The following is a 27,523-nucleotide window of genomic DNA, read 5'->3' as shown; positions in this document are numbered from 1 at the left end:
GCACTCTCAGGATGGTTTTTGCAGGCTCACCAGGTGAGATGCTGGTGACGTGGGGTGCGGTGGCTTGGGCCACGGACAGCGGCCCGGCCCTTGGATATGAGGACGTCCCTGGCAGTGCGACCATCCAGGTCTCTGACAGGGCGATGGCGGTGGTTCCGACGCCAGACTTCTCTTCGGCAGTCCCTCAGGAGGGGGTCGGGCACAGATGGGAGTTGATCACCAGCATGACGGCTTGGCACATTTGGAGAGCCCGATGCAGGGAGGCCATTGACCGCCAGGCGACTCCACCGGCGGAGGTCATACAGGCCCTCTGGGTGGACATCATTCACACCTTGAGAGAGGTCACTGGGGGAAACTCCAGGGCGACTCGGATCGCATGAGAGGGCGCCGCAAGGCTTTCCTCCGCACTTGGTAGCCTGGCCCTTTCCTCACCGCGAGGGGCAAGGATGTCACTTGGCACTACAGGCCTCCAGTTTGGCTTTTCTCACCTCCCACATGTACTACTAGGTAGCCCCCCCCAGAGAGCGGCCAGCCACGGGGGTGGAGCTCAGGAGTTCACTGTGTTTTTATCCCTCCTTGCGAGGTGAGCTTTGTAGCCTTATGGCGTTTTCTCATTAACTAATAGAAGGATCTCTTTTCCGGAAAAAAAAAAAAAAAAAAACAAAGATCCCAAATGCCTGCAATACTTCGCAACTTTCGTGTCCACTCAGTATTCCATATGGGGTTGTTGAGAGACCTAAAAAATATGGCAAGGTAGATTGGTAGTGTACACTTGATGGGTAGGATGAGAGAATCTTGCTACATCACTTGGAGATCCCTGGTATAGGTAGGCTAGGCAATCAGATCCTCAAGTTATGTACGAGGGAGGAGATTTGGACATGGCCATTTTGATCTAGAGAGGAGGTCCCTAAACCTATCACCTTAGATGCACTACTCGTATTTGTGCAAGGACGGTCCCTTAGTCATAAACGCTACACTGGGAGACCTTTGGTATTGCATTACCCATGCAGGTTCTTTTTTGGAGACAATTGGGAGATCCAACTGTGAGAGACACATCTCGAGACATCTCCATGTTCTGGTTCCTCAAGCACTGTAGACTCCTCCCTCCCAACCTTCCCACACATTCAAGCTTGAAGCTCCATAATTTGTAAGCGTTTTAAAAAAAAACAACCGTTTTTTATCGTACAGTATCTGAAAATTTTATATCATACCAAAAATTCCCGTACAGTATCGTATTTTCATACCATGACAACTATGCTCAAGAGGGCTACATAAGTTGTCAACATGATTGTCCCCACATGTGATGTAATTGGGACATGGGCTGATTGAATCATTGAAGACATTGAAAATGCCATTACAAGCCTTGAGTCCTCTAGCTAGGAAATAAATCAAGAAGTCCAATTTAAATGTGGAATTCAGCACACAGCCATTCAAGCACAACTCCAGCACACAGAATTACATGTCAAAGCATTCAGTTTACAAATGGGATGCCTTACCTTATCCCTAATGCGTGAAAAAGCTTCTGCTGCTGCACCAGAAAATAGATGTGGGCTGGTTGTATAGCTGTATATTAAATGAATGCAAATACACTGCACATCAATTACATAATTTGTCCCATTTTCATATCTCAATTTGCTACACAAAATCATTATAAAAAACCAATCACGAAAATCACATTCTTGGTATCTTTCCTCTTGCTAGCTAGTTATCTTGCAGCGTCATGAGCAAAAACCATGTGTTTTCTTATTCATCGAAGAAGAATACTTGGCATTTAAAAAAGAGTAAAAGTAAGCTACATTGCAAATATATGTCAAAACAACTAGACAAAAATAAGAGATCACAAGTCCATCTTCATCTCTTCCAATGCAAAAAGAAAAATCATAGGCCCACAAAAAAATCCGGATCAGCCATTGCAGTTGTTTAGGCAAGCTCTAGAGAATGCCCAGCTAGAAGTGATGTACCATGTGGTGGCAAAGAGAACATGGTTGGCCACGATCACGCGGCCGGTGAGGGAGAGGCGGGCAGTGCTCCAATACAAAAGCTTCTTCCAAATGCTTAGAACAAGGGGGGCAAGCTGCTGCTCGGCTGAGATGTCAATCCCTACCTAACACCTGAGGTATCTGATTGGGGTGTCCCTAGGGATCCACTGAAAGGACTCAACTGGATGCCAAGCTGGGGTGGGTGAAGATCCAACCCAGAAAGCGCATGACTTGTGCCATTTGATCTGAGTTGCGGAGGCTAAAGTAGAAGATCTCGATGGCGAGGCGGTTGTGTTTTCTACAAGCCCCAAGTCAAGTAACTCCTCCTATGATCTAACGGGAGGCGGAGACCCTCTCCTGCATGGAGAGAAAGCTAGTTGTCAACTTTGCCATGAAGAGGAAGAGGAAGGGGGCTAGCAAGCATCCCTGTCTGACTCATGCGGAGATCAGCGGAAACCTGTCCTCGAGGCCCCTCGGATGAGGATGTGACCGTGAGCTGTGGAGTATAGAGTGGAGATGCCTCTATCCATCTTGTTGGAAATCCCATCCTAAGCATGGTGCCCTCCAGAAACGCCCAATCGACGCTATCATAAGCCTTATCAAAATCGAGAAGAAGAACAGCCATGTCCTTTGTGTGAAGTTTGGCTGTAGGATCGCCTCCCAAAAGGTGAAAATGTTAACCAAGATGCTCCCATCTTGGATGAAGCCGGTTTGGGTTTCCATGGATCATGTTGGGGAGATGAGGCTGTAGGCGACGGATGATGGCTTTGGTGAGGATTTTGTAAGCATTCCCTAGAAGGGTGATGGGGTGCCATTTCCAAATCTCCAAATGGTCACCACCCTTCTTTGGAATCAAGTAAATCAGCCCCTCCGAAAGTATCTCTAGCATGTGACCTGAGGTCATGATCTCGTTTAAGCTGTCTTCCATGAGATCCCAATAACGCAAGAAGAGAGACCAGCAAGCCATCCTCGACTAAACACTTGCCCTACAGAAGGGCTCGGAGCAAATCGCATAACTCGGCCAGAGAGAAGGGGGAGCACAAAAAGGCTTGGAGGCCTAGGGGGCACCAACTCCGGTGTATGTTGCCAGACTCTCTCTCTCTCGCCGCCTCCACCTGTGGGGTGAGGGAGTCTGCTAAAAAAGATTTCTGAAGAAATGTGTTGCTATGGCCCAAATCTGAGGGAGATCCATCTCGATGCTACTGGCTAGGCTCCTCAGTCTCCGGCCCTGTCTTTGCGATGGTGAGGGCGTGTTATCTCAAAAATCATGGGCGACCCTATCCCTTGCTTGAGTCCAAGAGGAGGCCCTGGCATGGTATGGATACTCCACCCTCCTCTCCTGAATCGATCGAATCTCTGTGCAAGTTGCCTCCAACTGAGACTCCACCCACGGACTGTCTAGGGTTTGCTCTTGTAGTTGGAGGGAGGCTAGGCCCTTGTGGAGACTCCTCTCTCAACCTGGTGAGTTGGTCTTGAGCTATGCTCTTCAAAAGGGCGTTAACAAATGGAAGCATTTGCTCACTAAACAAAATGCATATCCCTCCCTAGTTCCCCTTAGGGACAAAGCTAGGGACCAAAAGGTATGGCTGTGTCAAAAAGAAACAAAAAAAATCACATGGACATTCCAAGAGACGATCCGCTTAATTAATGACAGGGGGAGTGGGACCTGCACAGCATACCCTCTCCATGGAGGGTCTTCGGGGTCGGTTTGGAAGGGGAATAATCACAATCTAATTGGGGGTGATGCAGGCCAAGTAATCTCTAATCCTATACTCCATAAAGCTCCACCTTGCTCTGGCCCTGCGTTACACCTGCTTTGTGCTCCATCTGTCGCAATAAAGGAAGCAGAAGGCCAATGAGGTGATAGCTCAACTGGTGAAGATGTTTGCCTAGGACCAAGGGGTTCTGGGTTCAAAACCCCCCTTGGTGCTTCCTTAGTGGCATCGCCTACAGGTGGAGAAATAAGCGCCTACGGGCCGTTGTCTACGGACGGTGAAATTTCGTAACTATGGGAGGATCTTGGGCCAAAGGCCAGTTGAAAAAAAAAAAAAAAGCAGAGGAAGGGTCTCAACAATGACTGCCATATGGAGGAACACATACACGATAGTTGTCAGTACGCATCGTTACCTCAAGGGAGCCCATGCATGGTGCTTAGACCAGCGGGGACCAAAAGGTATGGCTACGTCTACGCAAAATCTTCTCACATTTGCGGGTACGCCCTATTGAAAGATGATGTTCTTGCATGAACAAAAGAGCAATTGGGCCTCCTACACACGCCCTCTGAAGCTCCTAAAGAAGCACTCCTCTTTTGGAGTGCAAGTGCCCCCCCCCCCGCCCCTCGAACCCCCGCACATCCCGTGGACATTCCAAGAGACGATTTGCTTAACTAAGGATGGGGGGAGTGGGACCTGCACAAGATACGCTCTCAATGGAGGATCTTCGGGGTTGGTTTGAAGGGGGAATAATCACAATCTAATTGGGGCTGATGCACGCCAAGTAATCTCTGATCCTGTCCTCCATAAAGCTCCACCTTGCTCTGGCCCTGCGGGTACACCTGCTTTGTGCTCCATCTATCGCAATAAAGGAAGCGGGGTTTATTGCCTATTGTTGGTGCTTCTCTCGTGCGTGCATGGGCCAATTGCGGAGATTGATACCCAATTTTCTTTGGTCGATTTGGATGGCACCTCAGACACTCGTGCCAGGGTAGCTTGGATGACAGTTATTCAGCCCAAACGAGAGGGGGGCTTGAAAATTATCGATCCGGATGTTCAGTGCAGAGCGTTGCTTTGCAAACTTGTGGTCAGAGGTTTCCTACCAAGCACTAAGCCTTGGAAGGATTTTTTCTTGTCTCAAATTTCCGGATGTACACCCAGGGTCGGGAGAGACTGGATGCCCAGCACACGTTTTTTGTTCACAGAGGCTGATTTTAGGCCACCATCTTCCCCTCTTATTGCAGCCATTGTCGGAGCATGAAGAAGCATGAGATACTTTTTGCGATAAAGGCCTCCTAGGTCTTTGGTTGAGGCTGACCGACAACCTATTATGTCGAGCGAGCTCATGAGGGATGAGGCTGGTCGGCCACTTGGTGCATCTCGTTATATGTAGTGGTCAGGATGGGAGAGATGTGCACACACAGTTCTTGCTTGGAAGACCTTTAAGAGTCTTTCGGAGTATCGGAGAGCTGCATCCATTCAGCATCTTAGGGGCTCTTGCATTCGTATTGATCAGATTGATGCAGCTATTCCGCATGAGTGGCTTTCTGGGACCTTTCACAGAGACTATCATCTGAGTTGGCTTCGAGTTTTTTCGAGGATAGGCATACCTCTGCAGGTCATTGCTCTCCTGGGCCAGGAGGCTACAGATTGCATCATTTACTCTATCATGCCTGGAGGGAGATTGAGATGTAGTATGGAGGAGATCATCCCAGATACTAGGCTTAGTCCAGTGAGGCTTGTTGGTCATTTGGGGAAGCATTGGTTCATTGACCCTTCTCCTTAGATAGTGACTCATGGCTCTTGGTGTTTGTGGTTATATAGTGGCAGTCCTATCAGATATCTTCAGTGGGATCCAGGAGAGTGGGAGTGGATTGATGCCTTCGATCCTTTGAAAAGCCTTCCTTTTTTCAGTTTCACTGTCCGGAATGCTAGGCTTCTCCTCACTCGACAGATGCATAGGATCCCTACTCTCAGGCCTCATTGGGAGAGCTATGATATTTCTCAAGTGATGCAGCGCAAATATTGGCATACACTGTGGCACTCATACAGAAGGAGCAAAATCTCTCATTTCTTTTGGTTATTCTTACATGGTGGTCTCCCCACCAATCAGCGGAGATCGGTTTTCGGTGTAGCACCTTCCTATCCTAGGTGTGCAGTAGATTCTGAGACTGTACAACATTGTTTATGGGAATGCAGCAGTACACAGCAGATTTGCGGTTCTATAGCCCAACTTATGGGCAAATTCAGTGGCCGAGCCATGCAATGGTACAAATTGGCTTGGCTCTCCTAGTCCGGTCCGCAGCTTTTTTATGAGGACAATGGTACAAATTTTGCTATTTTTATTCGTAGAGGTATTGCCCAGCATGGTTTATTGCAGGATGTTCCTCACTCTAATTATACACCCCCCAAACAGAGGATTGCCACCAGTTGGGAGATTGTTGCCAATATTACAGCATGGCAGATCTGGAGAGCTAGATGCACGGAGGCTATTGAGGGTGTCCAGATTTTTGGGTCTCAGTGCATTAGTACTATATGGGATGATATCATCCATACTCTTATGGCTACTTGGGCTCGCATTCAGGGGCCCTCTCATTCTGCGCAGGCGAAGCGCGTGATATTTATTTGGGAGTGGGACCATGACTTCTTCTTTTCCTCTAGTACCACAAGTCTTACATGGCATCATGATGCTCCTCAATGGTTGAAATCACCTTACATATTGAGGTAATTCTATTCTTTTCCGGCTTATAGGTGTGATTTTTGTATGTTTTTATCCTACTTAATAGAGGTCTCTTTCTGAAAGAAAAAAAAATCTGCCACCACTTTCCTTGGGAATCAAGTGAATTAAGCCCTATGAGAGCCTCTCTAGAATGGCACCTATGATCATAATCTCATTGAAGGCAGCACGAAGGCCACCTTCCATGAGGTCCCAATGGCGAAGAAAAAAGGACATTGGAAGCCCATCCGCCCCCGGGCATTTTCCCCTAGGAAGTACCGACACTGCCTCTACCAACTCCTCAACAGTAAAAGGTGTAAATAAGAATGACCGAAGAGAGGGGGGAACCACCTCCCTCGTATGCCGCTAGACCCTCTCGCGTGCTTCCACCACCTGTGGAGATATTGGGGCACCAGTGAGGAGGGATCGAAAGAAGTCCGTGGCGATGGCTCTCACCTGGGGGGGGGGGGGGTGTGCTGAAAAAATAGCTCCATCCTGGCCGCGCAACCTGAAATTGGATCATTCTATATCGACAACTATTGGATTTTTCTTCACTTCATGTTTTATGGACTTCCTTGATATCGATCATGATGAACACTTATGGATCATGCATTGACGATTTCTAGTGGCAGCCGAAATGCTTGTAAGACTATTGGTGGCCGAAATGCCTATAAAATATGTCTAGCATAAATGTTTTGGAGCACTAGGATATCTATGCCTGTGAGTGATTCTTATCTTATGTTACACACTGAAGCCCACCTCTCCTCCAAGGTGTGTGGTCATAGTACCAACACGGAGTGTAAGTGGTAGAGTGGACATGACGCCTCGTTGGCAGGGGACTTATGTCCACCCCTGGACTGACACCTTGTTTCCGGAGAACTATGTCTATGCCAAGTGTCAGTAAATTGGAATCTGGTATGCTAGGGCTTGATGTCAACGCTCAGATCCAGCGGACGTTCTACATCCATGTGCACAGTTAATCGGTCTTCTATCTCTCGGTTTGATGTTTGCAAACCCTAGCATGGAAGCCACTGGAAAGTAGCATGCATTCGACGTGCCACTGGGGATTGGGGAATGACAAATTACTCCTTCGAGTTGGTGGATACGACACCAAAATTTATATCATTTGGATAAACTCTTGAAGCATGGACAGAGAGATCTGATATCTAGACTTATGGGACTGTTTTGTGTCGCCCATTTATTTGGGTTATCGTTTTTATCTCTTCTTAATCTTCTGGTCATACAATTTTCAGGTTGAAAATCAGAATTTTCAGCAAGCTTTGACCTTTCCAAATCTTGGAACAATGTCTCTGTCAGTAGCAAATGAATGGACAACCCTCTGTGTGGTCCACAGCAGTGATATTGAACTCATGCATGGCTGGTCATGCTGAAAACCAGTGTCCACACTAGTGCCTGGTGGCCCCCCGATAGACCAGCTGGTGCTTGGTGTCTGTACAAGCTCTTGGTAGGAGTGTTCTTTCGCATGCATGTGGCTGGATGCTACAGATTGGGAGTGGATCTCCTAGACTTGAAGGGTGGTGCCTTTATGGTGTAGCATTGAAGAAGACACCTGGTGGGTGCGCTTCATGAATTATGGTTTCACAGCCTTGAGTGGCACTCAATGATTGAGTGACCCATGGATGAACTACTAAGATACCAAAGTTCACACTGAACTTGATCATTTCTTGATATTGATCCTCGACTTCTACAGTTGTGGACAACTGCTAAGAGGGAGGGCATGTCACCACTTGGCCTTTTACCCACCTCTGACCAGTGTTTTGGGGGAAGCCCACACATAAGGAAACCAAGTTGAGAACATGGATTTTCCACAGAAGATGGGAGATGCCAAAGAATAAAAGCACTTCTCTGAAAAACGTGTCAGGTGCTCACACTGATATTTGAGGCTTGGGCACTTAACAAGGGATTTAATGGACTTTAGTTAACATTAAATGGGTACATGGGCATCATACATGGACATCTGGGCAAGCTTTTTGGGCTTACAAGGGCAACAAAAGCTGGGGGCCCACCTCTGGGACAAATCATTTATAGCAGTTTTGGCTAAAGGAAAAATAGGTTTAGACATTATTAGCATGGGCAGCCACTTTTGGAAGGGAAAAAGCATGGGCCACCCTTTTAGGGCTGGCTGACTCCAGAAAAAGGTGGACTAGGCTGAGGCGTTGAAGAGGAGGGGAGGGCTAAAAAGGCGAGCTGCACTCTTTCTCACACACACACAGTAGGCTGGCAGTAGATTCTCTCTTGCACCCTAAAACTGGCCGTATGACAGCGCTCCTTTTTTTTCTCTAACAGTCGCCCATAGCAGCGGATTAACCTACTCCTCTAGTCAGGCTGCTCTCTTTGGTGATCTGGACAGGCTGGCTACAGAGCTTTTCTCTCTGTCTGCGCATGAAAACAGACTGGCAGCAGCTGCTGTACCTTCTTTCTCTAGCTTGAGGCTAGGCAGGACAGAGGCGACCAATCAACTGCATCTCTCTCCTCAGAGACAGTCCAGACCGGCAGCAGCAGCTTCTGTGTCTCTCTCTCGCCGTTAGAACTGGTTGTACAGCAGTGGGCTATTTCTGGGACTGATATGGCACTGTGTCTATGTCCCATATAAGCTTTGTGGAAAGCTTCACAGCGTGGAAATCTGGTGCTGAAAGCACCCTCACCTTGGTTTCTTGTAACAACTTCCGATCAATAAAGAAGTTACCTACGGGGGTCCGGCCATCCCGGCTTAATGCAATGTCCACCTTTTATGGCTTTCTGTTTTGCTACTTTGTGTGTACTTGAAGTGTTTCAGGTCAGGACTGGTAACAGTAGCTCCATGGTGGTGGAGCACATCCTGGATCTGGAGCTGATGCGGGGATCGTGACCGACCTCCAAGAGACTAGGGGCATCCGGCATGCTAGAATGCGGAGGGCCAGTCCGAGCTAACTCCTCTCAGGCAAGGTGGATCCAGAGCAGCCCGTGTGGGACAACAGGATCCAATGTATGGGTGTCCTCCACCCCCAGGTCCAGTAGAAGCTGGTGATGGTTCGCTGACGAGGGAGGGGTCGGGGTGGCTGGGCCCAAAGCTCTCTCAAGAAAGTGTCCTTGTGCAAAAAGGAAGAGCCCTAGGCAACACCGTTGATCCAGGATGTCAATGATCCTGGAGGGTGGACCAAATCCCTCACGAAACAAACAGTGAAACCTCTCGCAGATCTCAAGTATATTGAAGAAAGAAAGAAAGAAAGTTATATTAACCATCTACAGAAGACCCCAAGGTAATACAATGGTACCTACAAGAAAAGGTAAAATGCAAACATCTGACAGTACATGTGATCAATAGATGATCCTGTGTAGAGTGAGATATGCTGTCATCAGCTCTAATGACGATACCCGCCTCAGCCAGAACCGATCCGATGGTGGAGTGAATGTCAGGCCTCTGTGATGGGAGCATGTCATGTCGGCGGAGAACATCACGAATCTCTCTCTCTGTGGTGGAGGGACCTGATGCTCTGGGTCGGGGATGTCTAGCTCGCAGAATGGATCGAGCTCTCTTGCTAAGAACTCCTCTGGGACATGGAGCTAGAGCGTGGGTATGGATGGTGGGCTCTGATGTCATAGTAGAGGAACTGTTGTGGGCAATGGATTCCGATCTGGATGTGTGTACCACAAAGAAATCTGTAAAGGCTCTCTGTGATGTGTCCTGTCAGAGCCGGGGCTGTGTCTCAGCATGCTGCCTCAACACAACATCCTTGTGTCGTCTGAGCTCCATCAAGTACATGCCCAAGCACCTCTGATCCTCAAATTGTATCACCCGTTTCAGTGGTCTGAATCACTCTTGGAAGAGGCAATGGGATCTCCCCCGTGTCTCGTAGTAAGCCGAGCAACTGAACATATAATGGGCCTCATCTCTACTGCTCCTGTGGTGCATATTGTGCATGTCCTCTCCTCATGTGGGATATCCTCAGCTCTACCAGTCTCTACTCTGAGAGGCGGTGGGAGGATACCCTGAGTTGACCCATCGTGATATGTATAGCATGTGACATGTGTATCTGTATGTATCCCCGACCCTATTGGCAGCACAGGGCTCCCGATTGGTTGAGATCTCCACCTTGCTTGGTGTGAAATCTCCATTTTATAAAAAATTTTCATACTTAATAGAAGTCTCCTTTCTGAAAAAAAAAAGAAAAAAGAATCCATCCTCAGAGAGTCTCAAGAAGTCATCTCTCTATAACTCACACTTCTCACCAATCTCTGACGGAGACACCCATGTTTGGTGTATGTGTAGCCCGACTAGATCTAACTAGATGATCCGGTTGATCTCCTGTCATGAGAGATCAAGGTAGGGGGAATCAAGGCTATTATACTAAGAGAGAGAGAGAGAGAGAGAGAGAGAGATTAAGCGTCTACTAAAGACCCAATGGGCCTATGAGACCAAACTGATACAAAAATGTCCATGGCATATCTCATCATGAAATGGAAAATAAAACAGAAAGAAAACATAAACATAGCTATCTCACGTGGGTGATACAAAACTGTCCATGGAAACTCATCATGGAAATACTTAGAACATAGAAACATGAGAGCAGCATTAGCTTCGAGTAGATGGTGTACCACTCTCCAAAATATAAAGCATGGGGCTAATGAGTATGGCCGAGCGGTCTCCCTTAGCTATGTCACGTGGAAAGGTAGCTCGATGGCGATGGAGCATGTCCTGGATCTGGAGCTGATGAGGTGATCGTGGCCGACGGGGGGGGGGGGGGGGGGGGGGGGGGCAGGGGCGTCGGGCACAGTGGAGTGCGGAGGCTCGGTCCGAGGTAACTCCTCTCGAGTGAGGTGTTGGGGTAAAGGCGTTATGCCCACCCTTATAGTGTGTACAAGCCCATAAGTTATAGTACATAGTACACTTAGTACTTTTAATGTACTAAGTGCACTATGTGTACTAGTGCAATATACATGTGTGATAGGGGAGTCACACACTCACTTGATGAGTTGACTTATCCCCACAACTCTCTCTCTCTCTCCCTTGCTTCTCTGTGTATGTCTCCCATGAATGAACTCTAAACCCTAATTGACAGGTTTCTCCCCATCAACTGGTATCAGAGCAAGGAGTCAGGTGCAACAGGCAGCAATCAGGCACGTAGTTCTTCTCTTCTCAGCTTTGTGGATGTGAACGAAGCGCACCAACAACAGGCGTGTGCTGTCTGGCTGAGCGTTTGGTGGAAGCGAAGGCTGCTGGGTCTATACTCAGACTATAGCACCTGGCGTGAAGTGCAGGCAGGTGAGCCGAAACAGAAGTGGCGGGCGTTGGAGCGAACATAAGCGCTGGACAGTCTAGGCGCAGGTGGAGAAGAAGGCGACGTAGCAATACCAAGCGCTGGGCGTCGACGTAGCAATACCAAGCGCTGGGCGCCGGGTGGCGCTAGGCGAAATATTGGCGAATGCCGTCCGTCGGATGCTGTTGGTGCATCCGTCCGATGACGCAGCGCACGAACGGTTCTCAGGTCGCCATTGTCGGAGTCCCATTGCTTGAAGAAATTCCGTGCCTTTATTCTGATGCGAAGGCACCGGTCTGGCAGAGGAAGTAGAAGAAGAAGAAGATCCGGCAGACCATTACGGCCGGCTGTGCATTCGGTGATCTGCCCTCAGTGTTGGCATTCGATCGCCACCTTGCGGCCCTCTGCAGAAGTCGATCAGACAAACATTGTTGTTCTTGCAACCTTGACGCTAAGGGAAAACAAGTAGGTTCCAACAAGAGGGGTAAGCAGGAATATCGCATTGATTGGCCCCCTCTCCTGCAACAGCATCTGCAATCAAAAAAAATCAGCACTCAAATCAGAATTGCCCCTCAAATTCAGTCCAAATTAGAGGTACTTTGCTTCAATTTCGAGAATTTTTTATATCAATTCAAGCAATTGAGCAAGTACAGGTGCCCAAATTGCTCAATTTTGAGCAAAATTGGCAAAATTGGGTGACAATTGGTCAAATCAGGATCAATTTGCAGGAAATTGGATGTCGAAATTTGGGGCTTTTGATGTAATTGTGCAATTAAGCACTCATACATGCTGTATGATGTGAAAAATCGCACATTTGGGCAAAATCGCAGCAAATTGCAGCAAATTGCAGTGCAAATCAAGGGGCTTTTGTGCCGATTTGGTTGATTTGCATGCAGGCAATCGCATTTGATGCTGTGAATAATGTGCTGATGCCTTACAAGCACTCAATGTGCCTGTAAATCAAGGGGCTTTCATGTATTTGATGTATATGTGGCCAGGGGGAAGCATCGTGAACACTCTGGATGCCTTCATGTGCGCAAATGTACCATGCATGATCAGAAATTGATCTCAAATCAAGGGGCTTTTTCAAGTTTTAATGCTTGTTGAGCTTGGCAAAGCAGCAGGCAAGACATTTATGCCTTGAATCCTCAGAAATCAGCTTGCAGTCAAGGGGCTTTGCCCAATTTCTGTTCGGGACTGTTTTATGCAGTGTTCGTGACTGTAAAAATCTGATTTTCACTCATTTGGACAGCCAGGAGAGCATTTATTGCTATTGTACCTGCTGGTACAGATTTGGCACAGCTTTGTGCAAGTTTTGGCATGGCTGTACATTGTTTTGAGTGATCAAAAGGTTCAAATTCAGCTGCTGAAATTGCCGGTACAGGTTTGGTACATCATTTGTAAGCACTTAGTACTGCTGTACAGTACTTTGGAAGGGCAAAAGAGCACATTCAAGGTGCTGTCCAAAATCTGCAGCAACCAGATTTTGGTGTTTTCATCACAAAAAGTGGGAGAAAAGTTGCATTCTTGCTTCCGCACTGGGAGATAAAGCTTGGGAGAACATTTGTTAGCACTTTGTGTGCTTTTGGTGCAGTGTTTGCACATCTTGGGTGCAGTGTTTGCACATTTGCAGGGAGTCAGGCATTACAGGTTGTATTTTGCTATGGCAACCACAGGTGAGAGCTCTTCATTGCTTCACATCAAGAAGCTTGAAGGCTCGCAGAATTATGATATTTGGCAAACCCAGTGCTACAATGTGTTGCTCCAGAAAAAGCAGCACAAGCCTATCAAAGAAAGGGGTGTGATGCCCGCTTCTCTTACAGCTGAAGAGTGGGAAGATATGGATGAGCTGGCAAGATCTACTATCATGTTGTCTGTGTCAGACTCATTACTTTTCAGCATTCGTGAAGAGAAGACAGCTTGGGGAATGTGGCAGAGATTGCAGGACTTGTATGCCCAACAAAGTGCCTCAAGCAAAGTGTATTGGTTGAAGAAACTCATAGGTCTTCAGATGAAGGAAGGGGCTTCTATGACAGCCCATCTCAATGAGTTTAATGGTATTGTCAGCCAGGTTATAAATCAAAAGTTGGCAATGGACGATGAGTTCAAAGCCACTTTTTTGTTATGCACTTTGCCAGAGAGTTGGGACACATTTAGGACAGCCACTAGCAATTCGAATGCTATGCTGTCATATGCAGATGTTGAGGGTGCTCTTCTTCAAGAAGAGATGAACAGGAAGAACAACTCTGTTGGAAAGTCCAATGCAATGAATGCACGTGGGAGATCCCAACAAAGGGGGAAAAGCCAAGAAAGGGGAAGGAGCAAGTCTCGCTCCAAAAAGGATTTGGAATGCCATTATTGTGGCAAGAAGGGACACATCAAAAAGCAATGCTACAAATGGAAAAATGATCAAAAGGAAAAGGGAAAAGGCAAAGACAAAGAGAAGGATGAAGCCAAAGATGTAAAGCCAAAGGGCAAAAGTGGAGTCAAGATCGAAGAAATCAATGTGTCACATGCAGGTGGCAGTGAGGATGAGGTCCTCTTTACTTCTTCACTTGATGCCCATTCACTTCTTACAGGTGGTCATGGTATGCACTCATGGATCATTGATTCAGGTGCCTCCTTTCATGTCACAGGTTGCAGAGACTTGTTTGTCAGGTACACTGCTGGCAATGAAGGAGTGGTTTATTTGGGTGATAACCATGCATGCAAGATACTTGGCAGAGGTGATGTGAGACTTGTGTTTTCAGATGGCTCACAGCTTATGCTCCATGATGTCAGGCATGTGCCTGAGATCAAGAAGAATCTGCTTTCTACTGGACAGCTTGATGATGCTGATTATGTTACCACATTTGGTCGTGGAAAGTGGAAGATTAGTAAGGGCTCACTGGTTGTTGCCAGAGGCTCTAAGGTGGACACTCTTTATTTTATGCATGCAGGTGTTTGTCACCATGCTAATGTAAATGCAACCGAGCTGCCGGAAATTTCTATGTGGCATAGCCGGTTGGGACACATGAGTGTCAAAGGAATGGAGCAATTGTCTCGTTTGGGTTACTTGCCTTCTCTAAAGTTTTCAAGTTTTCAGTTTTGTGAGCATTGTATATATGGTAGGCAACTACAGTGCCCCCATAAGAAAGCTCTTGGACAGAAAGATGCTCAGTTAGAGCTTGTGCATACAGATGTATGTGAGATGCCTCAGCTTTCTTTGGGAGGTGCAAAATATTTTGTGTCTTTTATTGATGATGCCACACGCAAGGTGTGGGTCTATCCTCTTCGCTTGAAGAGTGATACATTCTCAGTGTTTCAGAAGTTTGTTGCTCTTGTTGAGAATCAAACTGGCAAAACACTGAAGGCTTTGCGTTCCGACAATGGTGGAGAGTATACGTCCAAACAGTTTCAGGACTTTTGTGATGCTAAAGGCATCAAGAGGGAGCTCTCTACTCCTTATGATCCTCCACAAAACGGGACAGCAGAGAGGATGAACAGGACCATACAGGAGAAGGTCCGTTCTATGTTGTCACATGCTGCATTACCTCATGGTTTTTGGGCTGAAGCTGTTATGACAGCCGTTCACCTTATAAACAGGTCACCTAACACGAGGCTTGGTGGGAAAGTGCCAGAAGAAGTATGGACAGGGAAGCCTCCGTCATACAAGCACTTGAGAGTGTTTGGTTGCGTTGCGTACGTGCACATACGCAGGGAAATGCGCACCAAACTTGATCCTAAGTCTCATAAATGCATATTCCTAGGATATGGTGACAGAGGTGAAATGGGGTATAGACTTTGGGATCCCATGAATAGAAAGATCTTACGCAGCAATGATGTCATTTTTGATGAAACATGCATGTATAAGGAGCCTGCAAGGCAACAGGAGCCTGGCAGAGTCATCTTTGATGATGATGGACATCATGGACAACAACAAAGGGCTGTAAATCAGCCATTACAGCAGGAAAACCAGCCCTTAAATGGTGCTGAAAATGGTCCAAATGGACAGCCAGATATGGCAGAAGATATCCCTATGGATATACCACAGTTGGAGGATATACCGGGCATGATTTTTCAGCCTTATGGCATGGAACAGGAGCCACCAATGGGTGATATGCAGGCTGGACAGCAACCTGCAAATGATGGTCATTGGGTACGGAGGTCCACTAGACCCTCCAGAGCCCCTGACAGGTTTGTTCCAGGGGTTGACTATTTGATGCTTACTGACTGTGGGGAGCCCTCATGTTACAAAGAGGCTTTACAGAGGGCAGACAAAGCTCTATGGGAGCGTGCCATGAAGTCAGAGATGGATTCTCTGCATAAAAATGGAACATGGAAGTTGGTGCCTTTGCCTGCAGGCAAGAAGGTTTTGCCATGCAAGTGGGTATACAGGCTCAAAGTTGCATCAGATGCTAAGCCAAGATACAAAGCCAGGTTAGTGGCTAAGGGCTTCAAGCAGGAATATGGTGTGGACTTTGAGGAGATCTTCTCTCCAGTGGTCAAAATGACCACACTTAGAGCTGTGTTGGCTTTGGTTGCGCATGATGATCTGGACTTGATTCAGATGGATGTGAAGACTGCTTTTCTTCACGGTGATCTCCATGAGGAGATATATATGCAGCAGCCAGAGGGTTATGCAGAGAGTGGAAAGGAGAAGCTTGTATGCAAGCTGAAAAAGAGTCTTTATGGGCTCAAACAGGCACCAAGAGAATGGTATCATAAATTTGATACATTCATGAAATCACAGAAATTCAGGAGAAGTGACATAGATCACTGCTTGTACACCAAGAAAGCTTTGGATGGCAGTCTATTGATTCTCATTTTGTATGTTGATGATATGTTGATTGCCGGGAAATCTCGTAAAGAGATTGATGCTTTGAAGAAGAGGCTGCATGAAACCTTTGATATGAAGGATTTGGGTGATGCAAATCACATCTTGGGTATGCGGATACTTCGGGACAGAAATCAGCATGTGTTGTATTTGTCTCAGAAGGAATACATTGGCAAAGTCTTGCAGAGGTTCAATATGGACGGGGGGAAGAAAGCTAGTACTCCTTTGCCTCCATATGTGAAACTCAGTGCTATGGACAGCCCACAGTCGGATAGTGACAGGGCTGATATGGCCAAGATTCCGTATGCTTCAGCTTGTGGCAGTCTCATGTATGCCATGGTTGCTACTAGGCCAGACATTGCATTTGCAGTGGGAGTGGTTTCTAGATACATGGCCAACCCTGGCAAGAAGCATTGGGAAGCAGTGAAAGGTGTCATGAGATACCTGAAGGGCACACAGGATTTGTGCATTTGCTTTGGCAAACAGGATGCATTAGTGCATGGTTACACGGATTCGGATTATGCCGGTCATCCAGATAACCGGAAGTCTACTACCGGTTATGTATTTACATTCACAGGAGGTGCTGTGTCATGGATATCCAGGATGCAGAAGTGCACTGCCTTATCTACTACAGAGGCCGAGTATATTGCAGCCACAGAGGCTTGCAAGGAGGCATTATGGCTATCTCGGTTAGTGGTTGATTTGGGTTATACAGGGGATATTCCATTGTTGCATTGTGACAGTCAGAGTGCCATTCAGTTGGCAAAGAACCCTGTTTTTCATGCAAAGACGAAGCATGTGGATGTGAAGTATCACTTCATCAGAGAGGTGATAGAGAACAAGCAAATTCAGGTTGTTAAGATTCATACGGATGACAACCCGGCTGATCTGTTGACGAAGAGTTTGCCTCCGGAGCGGTTTGCTCATTGCAGACACTTGATGGGCATTGGATGAGGCCATTTTCAGCCTTGATATGGCCTTGTATATTATCATGTACATGCTGATTTTTTCTTTTCCTTTACTTAAGGGCACTTTGCCTTTAAGTGGGAGGTTGTTGGGGTAAAGGCGTTATGCCCACCCTTATAGTGTGTACAAGCCCATAAGTTATAGTACATAGTACACTTAGTACTTTTAATGTACTAAGTGCACTATGTGTACTAGTGCAATATACATGTGTGATAGGGGAGTCACACACTCACTTGATGAGTTGACTTATCCCCACAACTCTCTCTCTCTCTCCCTTGCTTCTCTGTGTATGTCTCCCATGAATGAACTCTAAACCCTAATTGACAGGTTTCTCCCCATCATGAGGTAGGTCCGGAGAAGCTCGTGGAGGGTCCACAAGATCCGCTATATCGGTCTCCTCCACCTCCTAGGTCCGGACGAAAATCCTCTTATGTCGTGCTCTACCCTCCTCGATGATGGCATGGAGGGTGAAGATGTGGTCTAGGGTAGAGTAGCTCCTCCGAAAGCTAGCCTGTCCTGAGGCTCTGCATCCTGGCTCTCTGCAAACGAACTAAGCTCCGCCTCTAGCACTGATCCATAGAGTTTGGCCAATGTGTGGCCAATCCTGATCGTCCTGTAATTATTAGGATCAAGTGGATCTCTAGCTTTGAGGATGGGGGTGATGGTGTTGGTGGACCAAGAGGGTGGAAATCCTTCACAAAGGGCTCTATTCAACATGTAGGCTAATAGGAGCACCAGGGTATCGTTGGCATGCGAGATGTACTCGGCACTGAGTCCCTCATGATCTTGGGCTCGCCCATTGGGTAGTCTACAAATGTTCTTGAGGACCATGCCCTTTGTGAAGAAGGTGGAGGTGGTGGGACAGGGATCTGATGGGGTGGCTGATGGGGTTATGATAGAGGGAGCGTCCATAGGAGTGCCATGTGTCCGGGCAGGTGATAGGTGTGGGAGGGCGATGTTCTTAGAGTTTCCTCCAGGCCTTTTTGCAGTTCGGCCCTAAGAAAAGTTGGTATAACTCATCCTCTTTCCGAGCGTAGAAATCCGTTGCGCTTGGCGCTTCGTGATTTGCCCAATCCGTACCTCATGCTGAAGACGGGAGCGTGTGGCCCGACATTCATCATCATAACAAGAGTTCTAGGGCATGGAACCACAAGGTGGCTTGGCAATAGACCGCCGTGTGCAGATGAAAGAAGTGGTGGCGGATGTGTGGAGTATAGTGGTGAGCTATATGTGAGGGTGGATAGGGGGACAGTAGGTTCCACATCCTAGAGTTGGCGGTAGATGTGGTTGGAGTAAACAAGGTCAAGCTCGTGATCAAAAAGGACCTGAGTGTAATGTGAGATGGGGGGTGGTGGCGGAGGGGCAGGTGGTGTGCAGGTAAGAGTGCAAGTGAGGTAGGCATGGTCAGCCTCAAAGGGGGGTGGCGGGATAGAGAAGTCGGGGAGAAGGTGTGCCAAAGCCGGAGATCCCATAAGGTAGTCCACTGTGCTAGTACCTCCTAAGTGAGGGAAGGAGGTGAGGGCATCAGAGGAGGGCCATCGAGACATCCCGTTATAGATAACAAGACCATGTGCAGCTCCCAGCCCTAAGAAATATCTCCCATACACCGTGACCTCCTCACGGTCCTGTGATGATCTCTGTAGCCTTGTGTCAATGATGTCTAGCTCCTGTAGTTTGATAGGGTCATCCAGGTCAAGTACTGGGACCTGTTGACTTCCCATCTTGGCGTTGAAATTCCCGAGCAGCAGGACTTCCCCCCAGCTATGAGAACTCCATAATATCCCCATATAATGGTAAGTACGGCGACTAGCCATGCTATGTAGCGTAGGGGGCGTGGCATGTTGCAAAATAACACACAACAATGTGGATGACTCTGTCATTGCTAAGCTGTAGCCGCACCCAAAGATACCGTGGATCTTCGTCCTTCCAAACGATGCTGAGAATCTGTCGAAGATGGGATCTAAAAAGGACAGCTACCCCTCCAGAGCCATGTACTCCTCCTGATGTGCGGGTCTCGCCTCGGAAAGCTGACTCCCACTCATACCCGGCTATGTATGGTAAGCCCCTCTCAGGGCTCTGATGAGTCTCAGGATAGAAAATGACATCCCTGCCTGTGAGAATCTCACTCAAGCCTCCTGGATTCAACCACAACATACCATTGCAGTTCCATACTGCCAACCTCAGGTGTTTGGTCTCATAGACCCCGCGTCCCTATTTGGGACGGCGCTCAATGATAATGACCCTACCATCTCTATTGATAGCCCACTTGCCTGCTCTACGGGCCTCATTAACTGTCACCATCGCCTCACGCCGGTATGCCACCTGTGCTCGGGTGAGATCATCTCCCATGTAAACCTGTGTGCCCTTGAGGGCAGCCCGCCTATCTAAGAAGGCATGTCTGCTAGTGGTATCAAGGAATCTAATGATGAGGGGCCTCTCTCGTGTGTCATATACTTGCCTGCCCTCCATGTATCTGCAAAGGGGGGGGGGGATCCCATCCACTCCTAGCATCTGGCAAAGCGTCATGGCATCCTCATTGGGGGAAGCCCCCGTAGTCGCACATGGAGGGCCCTATCCGTCCTGCGTTTCTCCTCCTCGAGAGTCTCATGTATGATGCTCTCTGGGGGTTTGTGCTTCTTCACCACCTCCACCCAATCTTTCTTAGTGGTCTGCAGTTCTTCCCGCAGCTTATCACTCGCAGCTTTCAACTGCTCCAAGTCAGTCCTTAGAGCCTCCTCAATATTCAGTTCCCCTTCCTCCAATGTATGTTCCTTGACCATAGCCTTTAGGGCTTCCATTTCTGTCCGGAGTTCCCCTATCACTAGGGCAGCCTCTGGCATTCCTTCTTGTTGCAGCAGGGTCTCTTTCAACATCTGAATCACCTCCTCCTGGTGTTTCACCTGTGCTACCAATTCTTCAATATTTGTTCTTCTTTCCCTGTATCTCCTTACAGAGGCCTTCCAACTATTTTTCATGTTGGTTCAGGACCCTGTCCAGCACCTTCTTCTGTTCGCCTAACAACAACTTGGTGTTGTCCTCCACTATCTTGATGTATGCCTCCAGATCCTGTAGATTCATTGTGGCTATTTCCCCCTAGTTGCTGCCTTGGGGGCCTGAGCAAGGGTGGGTGGGAACAGGGAGGCGAGATGGCGCAGCACACAAGTGCGAACGGGGGGGGGCGAGATGGCACAGCGCACAGTCTGAGAAATTTCTACTCGCCAGCATTCGGTCTATCCCATTTTCCCATTCCTAATTCTGGCAACTATGATATAAAATGAAGGTCAACCGGGAGGTTAATCTTGGGAAGAAATTGGCAACATGGCATCCCCTGCTTCACACTTGTCGAGTTGCTTGAGATAGATTAGAAGTAAGGTCTATCCCATTTTCCCATTCCTGTTTCTGGCAACTATGATATAAAATGAACTACCTTCACGAGAATCATTTGGATGCATTACATGATTATGAGGATTGAGAGAATCTAATTAGTGATGCATCCATTGTTAACACATGAGGTTAGCAATACTTCACATGTGGGTTCACGAGATACCTATGAGCATAGGCCTAAGCTGTTAGAGGTGGCAATTCTCGTAGCTACTCTCGTGTTATCGCATGACTGGAAGTTGCGTGGATTATCCCATATGCAAGAGCATGGGAAGTCGAAGAGCCATTTATAGGGTGTGGTGGCACCTTGTCATAGATATCTCCTCCAGCCGGGTTTTTTGGGGGAGCAATGACTGGTAGATAGAAGCCCAGCCATCGACGTTGCTCAGTGCCTTGGGGTAGTGTGCGTGCTACTGCTATGTTGTCCTGGGCGGTCCTAGCATCTGTTGGGATGGCGCAGCACGCGGGTGCGTGCCCAACAGAGCAGCAAGGGCGCAGCATGGCAAAAAGCAGCAACAAGGGCCACCGGCACGCAGCGCGAACAGAGGAGGGCGTGCGCAGCTTCACGCCATGAGAGAGAGAGAGAGAGAGAGAGAGAGAGAGAGAGAGAGAGAGAGAGAGAGAAAGGAAGATATATTAAGCGTCTACTAAAGACCCAATGGGCCTATGAGACCAAAGTGATACAATAATGTCCATGGCATATCTCATCATGGAATGGAAAATAAAACAAAAAGAAAACAGAAACATAGCTATCCCACGGGGGTGATACAAAACTGTCCATCGAAACTCATCATGGAATACTAGAAACATGAGAGCAGCATCAGCTCTAAGTAGATGGTACACCACTCTCCAAATATCAAGCATGAGGCTAGTGAGTATGGCCGAGAGGTCTCCCTGAGCTATGCCACGTGGAAAGGTAGCTCGATGGCAGTGGAGAATGTCCTGGATCTAGAGCTCATGAGGTGATCGTGGCCGACGGCCGGGGGGCCGGGGGGGTGGGGGTGCGGAGACTCGGTCCGACGTAACTCCTCTAAGGCGAGAGAGAAAGAGAGAGAAAGTTTCCATTACCAAACGAATCTAATTACTATTTCTGTCCCCCCACCCCCCTTTTTCTAAGTTTGTTTGTGTTCTAGCCCAGTTGTTGGCCATGATGCCTGTGTACATTACCTGCGCATAATATTACGTTCTTACCTTCACGGGAAAAAAAAAAAGTTTCCATTACGAAATCATGCCACCTACATGGTGCTCAGGGCAATGGTGCTCCTCTTGCTAAGCCTGCGGGCAGCAACGGGCTGCCTGCCAACAACTAAGATATACTAGAGATCCGAATTGCCATGGATCAGCACCCCATGTACGCATCCCTGATCATTTGTTTTCAGATGCAGAGCTGTCACGTTGTATGCTTGATATTTGGAGATCTTATGATTTCTTACAGGCCTCTCAAAGCCTGGCCTCTGCTCTCTGTGATATTAGTGACTTTTATCACACATGTGCCCTGTCTAAGAGGCAAGAGGCCTTGGACTTAGAAAGGGCTATTAGACGTAGATTGGCTACCTTGCAGAAAGAGCACGAGAAACATCCTCATGCTCAATGGGTTGCAAATTCTTTATGTATTGTTAGGGAAAAACTTCATCACTCTCTTGAGCAGCGCACGCTGCAACTATGCCAATAAAGTATTGCTTGCTTCTTCCTAGTATTCATATTGTGCAGGAAGGGCCTCAACCAAACCCCCTTGCTTTCTAGCCCTTTTATAGGTTGTGTTCATCTTCATAATTAGTTTTGTACTAAAATAATCCTTGCATGCCTTAAACACAAATTAGGCCGAAAGCACTTCATGAAACAATGAAGCTCCCGCTTCCCCCCTACTCGCGCTACTGCCTGCACGCCCTCCCCCCTTCCCGCCCACGCGTCTGCCCCCCCCCCCCCCCCCCCCCGGCCTGCCCTTTGCTTCTGCCGCCCTCGCGCTTGCTCCCCCCCCCCTCCCCCGCCTGGTTCTCTTGCGCCCCCCGCCCCAGCGCTGTAGCGCCCGCCCCCTGCTCCTCTCCATCGCGCCCCCCTCCCTTCTTTAGCGCCCCGCCCCCCTGCGCCAGTCTCCGCCCTCTCACCCTTTCGCGTTGCTTCCGCCCCCCCCCCCCCCCCTTCTTTCTATTTTTTTTCCGTCCCCTGGGTTTTTTTTTTCTTTGCCTTCCGCCTTCCCCCTCCGCCATTTGTGTGCAGCTCGGCTCTTGCAGGACTCTCCGCATTCGCTCCGCCTTCGACATAGCTTCAGACTCTAATGGAGGCTCCTCGCCCCACCTCAGAGGGACTCTTCCACAGCCCCCTCGCCCGCCCCTGAGGATACCCCGATCAGGCTTTCTCTTTCGCCAGAAGAGGAAGCGAGCCTCGCCGCAGAGGTGGAATGCCTCCAGGCACATTCCACCATCTGCCGTATAGTCGGCACTCGCCCCAGCAGAGGGGAGATCCGGGATCTTCTCCAGGCCCGCCTTCTTGCAGATGTGGGCAAGATCCTGGACGTTCAGCTACTGGGCCGTGGACACTACCAGATAGAGTTCGAGACAGCCCAGAGTGTGGCCCAGGTCCTAGCCATGAGTCCCCTTGACATCAGGGGCGCTCGGGCATTCTTCAAACCTTGGCAGCATGGCTTTGACCCAGCAACGGCCGAGCAAGCAGAGCGCCTTTTCCATGTTACAGTTTGCTTCCCTGGACTCCGCCGTGAGTACCTTCCGCTCCTTTCTAGGCTAGCAGCATTGGTGGGCTCGGTGCTTGAGACTGGCCCCACAGCAGCTTCAGTGGTGGCTAGAGCAGCAGGGCTACCTTCGGTCAGAGTTTTGGTTCCTGACATCTCCTCCCTTCCGAAGGTCATTCAGCTACCTAGGATAGGGGGGGGATGGATTGATCAGAGAGTGGAGTTTTCGGGGCTCCCGAACCAGTGCTTTATCTGCAGGCAGGTCGGCCACATGGCCAAGGCCTGCCCTCGCAGAAGACCCCGACCTTCACCGCAGCAACAGGCCCCCGATGGCCCGCCCACAGATGCGGCTCGGCAGGCAGCCTCCGGGACACCTGCTCAGCCCAGAGAGACCTCGGAGTGGCAGCCTGGACAGGGGCGCTGTCGAGGGAGACAGCCACAGCAGCACGCCCAGAGACTGATGCAGCAGCAGCCACAGTCTCAACATCACTGGGTTCCCGTGAGGAACAGCTTTGCTCCCCTCCAGGAGGAGACCCTAGCGCCGACTGAGGACCAAGAGATGCCAGCACCCCCTCCTTCGCCCCCCCCCCCTCCCCCGCCCCCCCCTCCCGCCTCGCTTCCACCTTCGCCTCCTCCCATTCCCGCTCCGGTTTTGGCAGCGGCGCCTTCTCCACCCCCTTCTCCCCCCCCTCCTCCCCCCCCCCGCTCGCCTCATCTTCCCGGGAGGCCCTTGCAGTTCCCTGGCGCTCACTTGCAGTCCGACGGACAATGAGCACCGACCTTGCTCGAGCACCGCAGAGGAGACCTACCATGCCGATTCGGGCTTCACGGATATCCTCTATCCGTAGTCGACTGAGTCGTCTCAACACTAGACAGCGCTCGGAGGCTTTTGATTACTCCCTCGTGGCTTTTTGGAGCGGAGGGCCCCCATGAGCCAGCACCCATCAGAGTTCATGTAGTGATACCTCCGGCCCGAGGGGGGGACGCAATTGATTCAGCGGTGGCCTTCTCATTCCCTCTCTGTGGACCTAGCGACCGGGAGTGGACTCTGGATCTCACTCTTAGCATTTTGAAGACTCGGGCAGTTGAGTTTTCTCACCATGTGAGCGATCTGGAGGTGATAGATGTGATAGGCCGACTATGGGAGTTGGCTCATTTTTTCTTTGATACCGGGAGTGTGGATGCCTCCGGGATTCGACATTTGGTGGTTCGCATAGTGGCAGACTTAGCACGCGACCCTGGATATGTATGCATACACGAGGTTGCTCTGTCTGAGCGGGACGCAGTCGCCATGGGACAGCCACCACTGGCGCCTGATCCGAGATTCTTGCAGCACACCGGGTGGGCAGATTCGTAGCCGCTCGGATGGGGACTATTCTCCATCCAAGCCGCTTGCGAAGGCCCGCCGTACGGCTGAGACAGCCTCCACCTCAGCAGGTCATCCATGAGGATCATCTCATGGAATGTACAGGGCCTTGGCAGCACACACTATATACATTATCGTGGTTGCTTGAGGCAGGAGCTTCAGAGATGCCTGGTTGGGGGCAGTATTGATATTCTGATGATGAAGGAGCACCATTTGGGTGAGAGCAAGATCCGGAGATACGGTTCAGTGATGCCTGGTAGATGGGACACCTTTTGGTCTGCAAGGTTTGGCCCCTTGGGTGGGCAGGGAGAAGTATGTATGGTCATTGTGGATGTATGGCAGCAGGCCATTGTGGATCGCGGGATCATTGTGCCTGGTAGAGCACAGTATGTCATTCTGAGGATGCATGTTGAGCTCTTTGGCGTGCTCAATGTCTATGCGCCCAACCATGCTAGTGCCAGAGCAGAGTTCTGGACCCAGGTTACGGATGCATTGCCAGAGGCTGCACATTGGTGTGTCGGGGGAGACTTCAACATGCTTGAGGACCCGGCCGATAGGGTGGGGGGCAATCATGTTACAGTGCACGGCACGGAGCTTGCAGCGTGGGAGCAATTTTGCATGACACTCAGGATCACTGATGCATGGCAGCATGAGGCTTTCTCCCGCTCTCAGGACAGTCTTAGGTTCTCTCGGTCGGATCGCCGACAGGGAGGGACTAATCTATCACGGATTGATTGCTTCTATGTGGGCGACAGGCTAGGGGAGCGAGGGGGCTCCGTCGGCATTCTCGCTGGCACCTCTTTTTCAGACCATGCGCCTGTTATTTTGACACTTGAGGAGAGGACACGAGAGACCAGCTTGCAGTTGAGGATCCCAGAGAGGGTACTTACACATCCTAGTCTCGCTGAGGACATTGAGAGGATTTGGCATGACAGCCAGAGCTCAGACCAGGATGCAGCAGGCCAGTGTGCCCAGGGACTCATCGAGCTCAGCTCTTTTTTGCACGCTGCAGCCTTGACATGGCTGGGAGAGACTCGCGAGCGAGAGCGTCGGTTGAGACGTAGCCTTGCTTCGCTTCAGCGCCTTCAGGAGCAGCAGCCTACATGTGAGTGGGTGGCGTCCCAGCTGAGCTAGGCACGCCAGGAGGTCAGAGAGGCAGAGGAGCAGAGACATGAGTTCTACTATCGTCGCCAGGCCTCCCAGTGGACGCAGCTGGGTGATAGAGTGAGTGGGGAGTTTTTTGAGATTACTGTACCCCGCCATGCTCGAGCAGGAGTCCGCCAGCTCAGGAGGCACGACGGATCGGTAGCCACTGAACCTGGCGAGATCAGAGCCATTGCCACTGAGTTCTATAGAGACCTGCTTTCAGCGGAGCCAGCCACTGAGGCTCCGGATGCTTGCAGAGACAGACTGAGTGGGCCCATGTGCAGAGGAGGGTCACAGATCGTATGCGCACAGTTCTGGGAGAGCCTCTTTCAGAGATTGAGCTTGCTGAGGCCTTGAGGGTCCTTCCGCGCCATAGTTGCCCCGGGGAGGACGGATTGACGCCGGCCTTTTTTATGCGCTATTGGGACCTTTTGGGGCCAGGCCTCCAAAGGGGCTTTCAGTATGTTTTGGACACTGGGGCGATGCCACAGAGCTTTTCAGAGGGCTTGATCTTTCTTATCCCCAAGGGGGAGGGAGTATCAGATGATATTCGGCATTGGAGACCTATTACGATCCTCAATACTGTCTACAAGGTCTTAGCAAAGGCCTTGAGTTTGAGGATCCAGCCCTTCCTGGGGGAGTTGATTGATGCTACCCAGACAGGAGTCGTCAAGGAGCGCAGTATCCTTGACAACATTTTCACCTTCTGGGAGGCGATGGCTCGAGCTAGATTTCTCGGTAAGGACCTGGTCGTGATGCTTCTCGATTTTGAGAAGGCATACGATCGAGTCGATTGGGGTTTCTTAGAGGGCACTATGCTTCGCCTGGGCTTTGAGCCAGTTTGGATTCGAGGAGTGGCAGCTCTATATTCCACAGCTCGTAGCCAGGTGCTGATGGCAGGAGGACGGGGGCCGAGTTTTGAGTTGACCAGATCAGTCCGTCAGGGGTGTCCTCTCGCCCCGTTTCTTTTTCTCTTCTTTGCTAAGGCTATGAGCATGTATCTGACGGCACAGGAGGTTGGTTTGAGAGGACTCCAGCTCCCAGTCCGGGGGGAGGACCTGCTCGATGCTGAGTTTGCTGATGACACGGGTTTATTTTTGCATGGCCAGGAGGCCAATCTTCAGCAGGCAGAGCAGCCGCTTCTGGTTTTTAGTGCAGCTTCGGGAGCATTGATCAATTGGCGCAAGACAGTGGCCTTTTGGATCAGTAGCGCTCCCACTCCGGCATGGAGCCCAGACCCGGGTTTTAGATGGATTCCTCCTGGCACAGCAGTGCGGTATTTGGGATGCCAAATTGGACTAGATTTGTCACCTGAGCAGCAGATTGCCCCGCTTCTTCTAAGCATCCGGAAGAAGCTTTTGTATTGGAGTACAGCTCGGCTATCCTTGGTTGGGAGGGTGGTGGTGGCAAATCAGGTGCTTTTAGCGACCATGTGGTACATCACGTCTTGCTGGATCTTCTCGAGCTCTTGCATCAGCCAGGTACAGAGGCTGACCA

General features: G+C 49.5%; 1 protein-coding gene across 2 annotated transcripts in view; it reads right to left on the bottom strand.

Annotated features, from left to right (window-relative positions):
- The window catches only part of IMPL2 (inositol monophosphatase family protein), a 160,963-nt gene that overhangs the window by 34,016 nt on the left and 99,424 nt on the right, over positions 1 to 27,523 (bottom strand). For both annotated transcript variants that reach the window (XR_015264906.1, XM_086791542.1), the window contains exon 6: positions 1,497 to 1,563. Coding sequence is in view for 1 of the 2 variants with exons in the window: in XM_086791542.1 (XP_086647668.1) it covers positions 1,497 to 1,563 (67 nt within the window). In the remaining variant the exon portion in view is untranslated. The remainder of the gene's footprint in view (positions 1 to 1,496; positions 1,564 to 27,523) is intronic.

This window comes from Cibotium barometz, chromosome 56 (assembly GCF_041138505.1).
Source record: "Cibotium barometz isolate CiBa-2024 chromosome 56, ASM4113850v1, whole genome shotgun sequence".
NCBI classification, from domain to species: Eukaryota; Viridiplantae; Streptophyta; class Polypodiopsida; order Cyatheales; family Cibotiaceae; genus Cibotium; species Cibotium barometz.
Note: the sequence above shows the minus strand (reverse complement) of the source record. Positions and strands in the feature narration are given on the sequence as shown.